Genomic DNA, 12,657 nt, shown 5'->3' with positions numbered 1-12,657 from the left:
CACATCTGTGACGGAGCAGACAGTGGAAACCTATCAGCTCTGGTGACACGGTGGTGACGTAACGCAGTGGAGCGCATCCAGTGGAAACTGGTGGTCAGTAGGTGATCACATAGTTGACCTGTGATGACTTTTTCAATAATTTTGGAAACAAAAGGGAGATTAGATATTGGTCTATAATTGGACAAGTCACTTGTACCTGTGGTACATAGCCTGTTACTAGAGATGTGTTAATATAGTTCATCATATTAGTGCTGATTAGTGGAAGAACATCTTTAAATAGTGGAGTTGGGATTGGATCTAAAAGACAGGTTGTTGGTTTAGAAGCACTAACTATTGAGGTCAGTTCAGACAGACCAATTGGAGTGAAACTATGTAAATAAAAGCTGCATGTTGAGGATATTTCAGGATCTGCTTTATTTAATAAAGTATTGATCACTCCTGCAGGGGGGACATTAGCTTTGTTTCTAATTGTTAGAATTTTATCAGTAAAGAAGTTGATGAAGTCGTCACTGCTCAGGTTGACAGGAATAGAGGGTTCAACAGAGCTGTGGCTTTTGGTGGGCGTGGCTACAGTGTTGGATAGAAACTGAGGATTGTTTTTGTTTTCCTCTATTAAAGTTGAATAATAAAAAGTTCTAGCTTTGTGAAGAGCTTTTTATAAGTTAACAAACTTTCTCTCCAGGCAGTATGAACTTCTACCATGTTTGAGGAGAGACACTTCCTTTCTAATTTCCGCGTTGCCTGTTTAAAAAGACGCAGTTCAGATTTATGGCAGGGGGCAACCTTTTTTTATTAAATATCGTCTTCTTTTTAAGCGTAGCAACAGCATCTAGAGCTGTGTGCAGTGACAACATTGTACTGTTAATAAGATCATCTATTTCTCTGTTGTTAGACATTGATAGCTACTCTCTGTTGAGATATCATATGGATCAGAGGTAAACAATGATGGAACTAAATCTTTAAATCTAGCTACAGCTTTTTCAGATAGTGATCTACTATAGTGTACTCTTCTCTCAGAGTTTAAGCAGGCTGATATTTAGAGTTCAAAGGATAACAGGAAGTAATATGAAAGAATAGGATTTTGAGGATATATTGTCAGGTGATCAATATCTAAATCAGAGAGAAACTCTGAATATGGACCAGGAAGACGATAAACTATAACCAGTAAAGTGGGTTTTTCTATCTTGTTTTTGGGGATTACAAATTTCAAGTGAGAGGCTTTTGAATTAATTTTGGTTAAGTTTGGTTTTTGGGGTAACTGATAAGTTTGAGTGAAAAACTTCTGCCACTTGTCATCCCCGACCCCCCCCCCCCCACACACACACACACACACACACACACACACACACACACACACACACACACACACACACAGGGAATATGGTGATTACCATAATTGGGAGGGCTGGCTTCATTAAGAGCAATAAAATCTTCATTTTTGAGCCAAGTCTCAGTGAGACATAATAAACCTAGCTGATGGTCAGTTATAAGATCACTCACTAAAAGGGATTTAGATGAAAGCGATCTAATATTTAATAGTCCACATTTAATGGTTAATGGGACGCATGAACTAAAACACGTGATGCCAACATCAAATAAGCAAATAAATAATAAACTTACACAATACATTACAGTAATAATGATGTAATTGCACTTGTACAGGACTCCACCTCCCATAATGCACTGCACCAAACTTTACCAACAATATCAATAAGAGAGCTTAAATGTATTGATCTATGAGGCCCAGGGTTGGGCTCAATTACAATTATATCTTCAATTACATCTCAATATTATGTTATTTTTCCCCTGAAAGTCAATTATTACACTTACATTTTCAATTACTAAAGTTCAATATCAATTACTTACAATTTCATAAAACATGATCTTCCTCTTGTGTTAGCGTCTGTTAGCATTTATTTCATTAACTAATTAATTCAATTAAAACCTGGTGAACCATGTTACAGTCCTAATGCACATACTTAGTTTATTGATAATTATTAAAAGATGTTTCACATCAATGTAATTATAATTAAATTGTAATTTAACATAGTATGTAATTAAGACATAATTGTAATTGAAAAATCTAATTGAGCCCAACCGTGACAGCAACTGATTTTTTCAATTCCAAACATAATTGGAGTTAAAGCTATGGCGCCGGTGTGTCTGGTGTGCCGCTTGGCTCTGCTCAGTTTTATTTGTTTTATGCTGATTTTAACATCTGTTACAAGGACCATCGACTCACTGCTGGTGTATAATTGTCAAGAATTGCTAAAAATAAAAGAAACGGTGCAATCGTGTACCATTCGTGATGCAAACAACAAGTCAGGTTCATTCTACCTGGCCGACCTGCCTGCGCACCTCCTCAGGGTGAATGCGCCGCTGCCCAGGAAGCGTAAACGCCGAGGAGTCCGATCCGGTCGGCTCGTGAAGCTGAAAGCCTGGTTGGCTCTTTCTCCCACCGCGGTGTGGTCCTCGGAACTTCCACGGGATTACAGAGACTGTTTTTTCCGCTATGTCTCACGACGCACACTCGCTCCAGTTGGCGCTTGGTTGGTGCCCATTATCGGACAACGGGAGGATCTCTGCGAGCTGCGCCCTCGCCGCTCTTCTTTCCGGGTTTCTGATGGTGTGTCCCCGGCTAACCTCAGGCCGCTGAGCCGGGTAGCTCAGGCGGCTACTACAGCTTCTACGAGGTGCGCACTCGTGAACGCGAGGTCTGTGGCGAATAAAACTTTCATCCTGCAGGATGTACTGTTTTTAACAGAGACTTGGATCAACAGCGGTGAGTCTACTGCTTTCTCAGAGTTATTACCTCCAGACTGTACTTTTATCAACGTACCGAGATCCACTGGTCGTGGCGGAGGTATAGCTACTATTTTAAAGAACTGCTTTTATCACAAAGTGGTATCTGAGAGGTCTTTTTCTTCATTTGAACTGAGCTGTTTTGAGCTGCGACAGGCTGACCCAGTACTGTGCGCTGTCATTTACAGACCACCGAAGCACAACAAGGATTTTATTAGAGACTTTTATGAATTTGTTGCTTGTGTGCTCACGTGTTATGACAGGGTTTTAATTGTCGGAGATTTTAATGTGCATGTATGTTGTCCTTCTAAACCCATGGCCAGAGAGTTTTTGGACTTGGTGGAAGCTTTTAATCTGACGCAACATGTCACTGGCCCCACACAAGTGCACGGGCACACGCTAGACATTGTGTTGTCTTGTGGTTTTCCTGTGAACAATGCCGTTGTTGGAGATGCCGTGTTTTCTGACCACAGCCCTGTCATGTTTGATCTTATTTTGGACTTGGGGGTGAAGCTGTCTTGCGTGCGTCATGGTCGTGTTATTAAGCCCGACACGGCCGCTGCTTTTTCTCCTCTTTTTACTGCATCGTTTCTGGATCATCTAAACTCCGCTGCATCTATGGACACCGAGCAATTGATGAACTCTTTCACTTCCACCTGCTCTGAAGTCTTGGACAGTGTTGCTCCCCTCAGAGCCATATGTCCTAAGCCAAAGCAGGAACCGTGGCTCAATGACACTACGCGCACAGCTCGGCGTGAGTGTCTGAGGGCAGAGCGGAGGTGGAAGAAGGACCACTTGGAGGTCTCGCACCAGATTCTTAGAGAGTGCTGGAGAAACTATCAAAGTGCTGTTAAAGCTGAAAAAACTCAATATTTCTCTAACTTGATCTCGAATAATGTCAGTAAGCCTCGAGTTCTTTTTAAAACGATTGGTTCTGTTTTTAATCCGAGTCCGTCCACTTCATTGGAGATGACAAGTGGAACGTGTGAAAAATTCCTCTCCTTTTTTAATGAGAAGGTTGCTGCTATTAGGGCCAACATATCTCCCTTTTCAGTGTGGAGTTGTGTATCCACTCAATGCTTAGCTGTTTTCTGTCAGTTTGAGTCTGTGTCATTGTCTGTGCTCACAGGGATAGTTAAAAAACTTAAACCCTCCTCCTGTCCCACAGACCCGGGCCCTCCTCGCTTTTTTAAAGAGGTTTGGGACACCATTGGCTCTTCTGTTAGGGAGATCATCAACAGCAGCTTGGCTACTGGCATAGTGCCAGCTTGTTGTAAGAAAGCTGTAGTTGAGCCTTTGATTACAAAACCTGGCCTTGACCCTGCAAATTTGGCGAATTATCGCCCAATTTCCAAACTACCATTGGTATCGAAAATTTTAGAGAAATGCGTTTTTGCACAGTTGCAACCTTTTTTAGATGAAAATGGCACTTTAGACCCATATCAGTCAGGCTACAAAGCTTTGCACAGTACTGAATCTGCACTTTTAAAGGTTTTTAATGACTGATTCTGGAGGTTCTGCCATTTTAGTGCTTTTAAACTTGACGGCTGCTTTTGACACAGTCGACCACACAATTCTTTTAGATCGCCTAAGAGATCACGTGGGTGTCAGGGGGACCGCGTTGGAGTGGTTTAGGTCCTACCTGTCGGAGAGGTCATTCTCCGTCAGGCTGGGGGACTCCTCTTCATCTTCTGCCCCACTTCACTGTGGAGTCCCCCAGGGATCTATCCTGGGTCACATTCTTTTTGCGATATATCTCCTCCCACTTGGAGAGATTTTTAAGAAACATGGCATGTCTTACCATTTCTACGCAGATGACTGTCAAATTTACATGCACATTGCAGAGAATGACCACAGCCCCCTGACACCCCTGCTTGGAAGGACTGGCCCCTCAGTATATCACAGACCTCATCCAAATTTACCGACCCCTGCGCGCTTTGAGGTCTGAGGGCCAGCTCCAGCTCGTGGTTCCGAAGGCGAACCGTAAAACTAAAGGGGACAGAGCGTTTTCCGTTGTCGGCCCTAAGCTGTGGAACGCTCTGCCCCTCCACATCCGTACGGCCCCCACCGTGGAGTGTTTTAAATCTCGTCTCAAAACTCACTTTTATTCTCTGGCTTTTAGCACCGCGTAAGTTGTGTGGTCCTCTGTGTCTTTTATTTGATGTTATTTATAGTTTTTAATGTGTTTTTATTTATATTTATTCTTTTAAACTGTTTTATTTTTATTTATTGTTTTATACTCATTTAGTGGCAGAGCTCATTTGTATTGTTTTGGTTTTATTGTTGGGGTCGCATGTTCAGCACTTTGGAAACGTTTTGTTGTTTAAATGTGCTATATAAATAAAGTGGATTGGATTGGATAATTACGTCGTAATTGTAATTAATTATCAATTAATTATAATTGTTCCTAATCCTGGGATTTGGATCATATTGATTATTGATTCTCTCTAACAGCTGGAGGTAGAAACATTAAAGAGAAGCATCCACTCCACGTGAGAGCTGTCGTCCAATCAGCAGCCAGCACCAGAGCATGATGATGAACCAGAGTCACGTGACCCTCGCTCTGATGAAAACTGACTCCTCCTCCTCTTCTTTATCACATTTACATTTAATCTGTCGTCTTTACATGTTTATGACTTTTATTTCTTTTTTCTGTTGCCAAACAACACGAGAACCTGAAGCCTTACGTCAAACTACTTAGCACCGCCCCCTTTCACTCAGCGTGCCTCAAGCTCCGCCCCTTCACTCACTCTACTACTGACTGTATAAAGCTGGATCTTCTCATTCCTTCACCAATGATTTTAAAACGTATTTGATTTGAGGGTTTTTTTCTGCTCAGGCCGTTGTTTTTTTGTTGTTTTTTTCTAATTGTTGCAGCCGCAGAACATTTATGACTTTATTTTTGATATGTTTTCTTTGATTCCTCTGGAGGGAAACACTACTGTGCCTGTTTCTATGAGCGTCTGTTGTGGGATCTGAAATATTTACAGGATGTATTTTTAAATCTACTGACATGCCTCGTTCTCTACTATATATAAGTATATAAACATATATATATAATTATATATATGTATAGGGCTCTTCTTCTATTTTTGTCAGATTATTTCACCTGTGGGGAATGTCCTCACAAATATAGATATAAAGGTATATATATAAACATACAATAATAAATTTGACAAATGTTTTAAAAAGAAAAATAAGATCATCTCAGCTCTTTTGTTGCTCGTCTTACGTTAAAAACTGCAACTCAAATAAATCTGAACATAAGTTACTGTGTACATGACACTTCCTGAGTGTGGGTGAAGCTAACCGTTAGCAATGTAAAACCTAGATATGCTAATGTAGAGTGTAGATGCAGACACCGTGGAGAAGATTTATTTACGCTGGATTATTGAGCGTCAGCGTCACATGGTTGTTAAACAGGAATTTAATAAATCATTGAAATCTTTAAGGACGAGCTGAAAAATCAACATCAGTTATTATTTTGAAAGAACATTCACTCACTAATTACACACACACGTGAAACGTCTGTGTGTTCCCACGTGTCATCGTCGTATTAAATTGATCTCATCATCCAATAAAAAGTGTGTGAAACATTCCAAGTGCAATATTCCGCCTCCAGTTGACGATAAAACAATAAAATGTCATGATTAGAAACAGTAAAAAGGCAGTTATTTAAAAAGCAGCAGAAAGTTAAATAACTTGAAATAAATTGACGTTTAAAGCTTGTTTAATGTTTCCTGTTTAACATCGAGTGATTCTGAGCCTTAAATAGAGAAAGATTCTAATGTTTTGATTTCTCCACAAACGGCTTTAATATGAGTTTATAAATAATCTATCACATTTATATCTACACAGTGAACTAGAGTTAATTTAATTTAATGTTGATGATTTTTAAAGTTTCTCTATTTGTTGACGTTCTCTGTGAAATGATGAATAAATGATGTTTGAGTGTTTTTCACAACATCACAGGAATAATCAGATCAGACACGTGTCCAAACCATAGATTCATCCTCTATCTGATATATATCTATATCTACATTTACATCTCTGAGGCTGGATCCACTGAGTCTGACACAATCTGTGATCTGATGCTAAATTACGGCGCCACTCAGAGAAATGTCAACGTTGGCCTTAAACAAATGTTTCATAATGAGAAGTGTGTTCATCACATTATTGTGTGTGTGTGTGTGTGTGTGTGTGTGTGTGTGTGTGTGTGTGTGTGTGTGTGTGTGTGTGTGTGTGTGTGTGTGTGTGTGTGTGTGTGTGTGTGTGTGTGTGTGTGTGTGTGTGTGTGTGTGTGTGTGTGTGTGTGTCAAACATTCCACATTGTGACACAAACGTGTCGGTTCTGTTTACAAAAAGCTGTTCTTCGCATGAGCTGAGATTTTTTTTAACAGAAATCAATAAAACGCCTCTTTATTTACCCACAACTTCTGCGTCTGAGATTATTAATAAAACACTTTCTTAACAAAAAGTTTTATTACTTTATTACTACAGCCTATTTATTACTATTTATTACTAACCCTATGAACATGTTTAGTGACTAAAAACAAACTTTAGGTTATGTACATAACCCTGGTTCTATGAGTGAGATGTCTCACTATGGGATGAAACCTCCGTCTGCTTTCATCAGAAGCATTTATTTCAATCTGCCAATCCTGATTGGTCCTAGTGGACGGACACCCTTCACTGACCAATCAGGACGGACATGTTCAGCAGCCGAACGTCCTGCTGAACATGTCCGTCTCTCCTGCTCATCAGAGGTCTGGGGGCTTTCTGATGTAATATATATAAATATATTTATAAATACATATACTGTACATATATGTATATATATATATACATACTGTATATATACATACAGTATGTATATATATATATATACATATACATACTGTACAATATATATATACACATATATATATACATATATTTATATATACATATACTGTACATATATGTATATATACATATACATACTGTATATATACATACAGTATGTATATATATATATATATACATATACATACTGTACAATATATATATACACATATATATACATATATTTATATATACATATACTGTACATATATGTATATATACATATACATACTGTATATATACATACAGTATGTATATATATATACATACAGTATGTATATGTATATATATACATATATTTATATATACATATACTGTACATATACTGTACATATATGTATATATATACAATAGTGATCACATGTTCCAGAGGTCAGTGTATCAGCAACAACTTTAAAAGGATCAAATCAAATGTATTCTTCAATGTAATCTTGTTCACAATATCAGCATTAATATAATTAACAGTCATAACTTTTCTCATGTCAGAATAAGAGAATGTTGAAGATCTAGTCTTATTATACACGTTCTTTATACATTATAACATTAAGAAATGTTCCAGATGTTGAACACAGGGGTCCTCATGGACCACTATCCACCAGATGTTTCCTTCTTCAGACACACCTGATGAAATGACCAGGATGATGAGGTCATCATTTAAACCATGTGTGTAGGAACATCTAAAACATGGTGGATAGGGGCCCCAGAGGACCAGGATTGGGGACCCCTGGTTTAACATATGTTTCATTTACAAATGTCTGTAGTTTTATATCAACAACTTTTTATACATTTCATTTGAACAATAATAGGACATGTTTTTAAATTGTTATTATCAAAACCTGATCCATGGTAATATTACTACAGTGATTAGTATACATTTATTATCAATGTGCTCTGGAACTCATTTATTATTGATTTTCTAGATGATCAATACAATTTTTAACTCAACAAAATCTTCTAACATTTCTAAATGTTACCTTTAATGTAAATACAATATAATAATAATAATATAAATCTTTTAAAGGAAGATTAACAAGAACAAAATGTGGTTTTAAAAATCACAATGTGGCAATAAAATGATATTTAATATTTTATCTTTTATATAATGATATTTAAGTGATTATCTTCTCGTATTGATGATGTGATTGGTTGGTTATAAATCCATCTGCAGATCGACTCGGTTGCAGCAGGAAGTGATGAACTTTCCTCTGTTGCCGTGGTAACGATGGCTGTCACCTGCAGCACTTGTTGGCATTAATTTTTAGTAACTATTGATCTGTAGAATAGAATATTCACTCTTTATTGATTAATGTCAGTGTTTTATTTTATTCTCTAAGATGTGTTAAAGGTCCATGTTACACTAACATGGAGGGTGGGCCGTCCTCTGGCCCTACGTCACTGTGAGGGGAGGAGGAAGTCAGTGTCCTGTCTATAGACACGCCCACTCATGAATATGCATAAGTAGGACATAAATCAGCCTGTTTGTAGAGTTGGTCAGAAAGTGACTTTTTAGAGGATAAAACTCTGGAAAACAGACGAGTTTGTGAAAATAAACCTGAAATATGATGTTTTTAAAGTTCTTAGAATAAATGGAGATGATGGTGAAAAATAACATGATATGAACCTTTAAATCAGTTTCATTTGATTCTTTATCTGTGACATATGAACGACTGTATCCAGATGTTGAACTGGTACAGTATCATGTGACATCACTATGTGCTCTAACACATACACTTATTCATTTAAGTTATTATATTACTCCTTTATTTTAATATCGATAGATAATGATGTTTTATTTTTGGAATGGATGGAAATTTTTCACTGATTTTATTTTAAAGAAATTATTTCTGTGAATCTTGTAAAAACGTTATAGGTGCAGTTCTATTTTATTACATCTACACAGCTGGAGTAAAGGGTCCTTAAAGGGCCCTTAAATCAGTGTGTGAAGAAGGGAAGTGATTGCAATGAAACCGTCCAATCACAGTGATTGGTTCTTCACTACAGACACTGGATAACAGGAGTCGCTTTATTCCATCCAAACACTTTAGTTCTGTTTATTCAGCTGAAATATGCAGCAAAGCAGGATTTATATTATATATATTATATTATTTCATTAAACTAACAACCTTTAATCCTATAACTCCCACCGTGTGTTTAACTGATGAAAAAGTGTTTCATTCAAGCTTGGACAGTTTTATTTCCATGTACGTACACATGCAACGCTAGCTATTATTAGCACAGTAACAGTAACAGATAATCAACTGGAAGGACATAAAACAAACACACACACATTAACAACACAGACATAATATTAACTGTATAAACTGCACACATGAACATTATTAACTCATCAGCTCAGCTTCACCAGTTAAAACAGTGACATCTGTACAAATGAAATACTAACACACGTCACACACACTATATTTATATAGATTAATACTGCTTGGACATGTGGGTTCATTATTGCCTGTAATTTAGTCAAAAAAATCTGGTCAATTGCATTGAGAGACAAACTGATCAATTCCTTAATTCTAGTTTTGGATGAAACGCAGAGCAAAGCTTTTGTTAGATTCATGAGACCAGACGAAAGTATTAGCAGGAAGGATAATGATGGGAAGAGATGGAGAAAGTAGAATGTGACCATCTTTGTTGAGAAGCAGGAGAAAATATTATTATTATTATTATTATTATTATTATTATTATTACGGAACGGCAAGTGAAACCTATTCAACATTTGACCTCAGAGTGTGAGGGGGCGCTAGAGCATCATCTTTATCTATTTACTACACTTCTCACTTCTGTATGAGCTCCTGTTAACTTCTCTTTTCTTTTAAAGAAAAATACTTTTTTACTGTTTTTTATTTGGTGATGACGTTTTAAAACATTTATTTTGAAATCTGCACATTTCTTCATGGTGTGTGTGTGTGTGTGTGTGTGTGTGTGTGAGACTCTAATCTCCTCCATTGGTTCTCTCACACACAGACACACACAGACACAGACACACAAACACACAGAGACACACACACACAGACACACACACACACAGACACACGCAGACACAGACACACACACAGACACACACACACATAGACACACACACACACACACACACACACACACTGAAGCTTTTCTAATAAAACTCTATGAACTCAAAGACATTTATCACATTTAACATTAACAGTTTTATTTCTAACACATCTTTAAAAACACATTTAAACTAATTTATCTGATGTTATTTTTCTACTGATTTGATCATCAACAGACAGAACATTAATGATCATTTTATTTTTTATTTTGTTTAGTTAAAAAACTAAAAACAGATTATATATATTTATCATTTCAATAATAAGTCCTTTAACATGTCTATACATTGATTAGGGTTCGATGATCAAAGTATCACAAAGATGCATGAAATGAGCAAATAAAGCTGCTTTTTATAATAAATAACATAATAACACAACAAATGTGAAAATCTGATTTAAATACATTAACTGTGATATTATGATTATCAGACAGGGAGGGGCTTAATTTATTACAGCTGTTTCTTTCTCAGATTGATTCACCAGAATGTGAGTCTGTTTGATTTGATATCTAATATTAATATATAACATTAATATATAACATTAATATATAACATTAATATATAACATTAATATATAACATTAATATCTAATATTAATATATAACATTAATATATAACATTAATATATAACATTAATATCTAACATTAATATATAACATTAATATATAACATTAATATATAACATTAATATCTAATAATAATATATAACATTAACATATAACATTAATAAATAACATTAATAAATAACATTAATATATAACATTAATAAATAACATTAATAAATAACATTAATATATAACATTGATATATAACATTAATAAATAACATTAATAAATAACATTAATATATAACATTACTATATAACATTAACATATAACATTAATAAATAACATTAATATATAACATCAATAAATAACATTAATAAATAATTTTAATATATAACATTAATATATAACATTAATAAATAACATGACTATATAACATTAATAAATAACATTAATATATAACATTAATATATAACATTAATATAAAACATTAATAAATAACATTAATATATAACATTAATAAATAACATTAATAAATAACATTAATATACATATAATAACATTATATATAACATTAATAGATAACATTACTATATAACATTAATTATAACATTAATATATAACATTAATAAATAACATTAATATATAAAACATTACTATATAAACATTAATATAAACATTAAATAAAAACATTAATATATAACATTAATAAATAACATTAATAAATAACATTACTATATAACATTAATATATAACATTACTATATAACATTAATATATAACATTAATATATAACATTACTATATAACATTACTATAACATTAATATATAACATTACTATATAACATTAATATATAACATTAATATATAACATTAATAAATAACATTAATATAACATTACTATATAACATTAATATAAAACATTAATATAAAACATTAATATATAACATTAATATATAACATTAATAAATAACATTAATATATAACATTAATATATATCATTACTATATAACATTAATATATAACATTAATAAATAACATTAATATATAACATTAATATATAACATTAATAAATAACATTAATAAATAACATTAATATATAACATTAATATATAACATTAACATATAACATTAATAAATAACATTAATATATAACATTAATATATAACGTTAACATATAACATTAATATCTAACATTAATATATAACATTACTATATAACATTATTATATAACATTAATATATAACATTAATTTATAACATTAATATATAACATTAATAAATGACACTAATATATAACATTAATAAATAACATTATTATATAACATTAATATATAACATTAATTTAT

The 12,657-nt window shown here is 34.1% G+C and overlaps 1 protein-coding gene across 2 annotated transcripts in view; it reads left to right on the top strand.

Annotated features, from left to right (window-relative positions):
* The window catches only part of cd2ap (CD2-associated protein), a 52,714-nt gene extending 45,479 nt beyond the window's left edge, over nucleotides 1–7,235 (top strand). For both annotated transcript variants that reach the window (XM_028439630.1, XM_028439631.1), the window contains one exon: nucleotides 5,257–7,235. In XM_028439630.1, coding sequence (XP_028295431.1) covers nucleotides 5,257–5,298 — 42 coding nt within the window. In that variant the 3' untranslated portion in view covers nucleotides 5,299–7,235. The remainder of the gene's footprint in view (nucleotides 1–5,256) is intronic.
* The last annotated feature ends 5,422 nt before the right edge of the window (nucleotides 7,236–12,657 follow it).

This window comes from Gouania willdenowi, chromosome 24 (genome assembly GCF_900634775.1).
Source record: "Gouania willdenowi chromosome 24, fGouWil2.1, whole genome shotgun sequence".
In the NCBI taxonomy this organism is placed as follows: domain Eukaryota; kingdom Metazoa; phylum Chordata; class Actinopteri; order Blenniiformes; family Gobiesocidae; genus Gouania; species Gouania willdenowi.
This window is presented reverse-complemented; position numbering and strand designations above follow the sequence as displayed.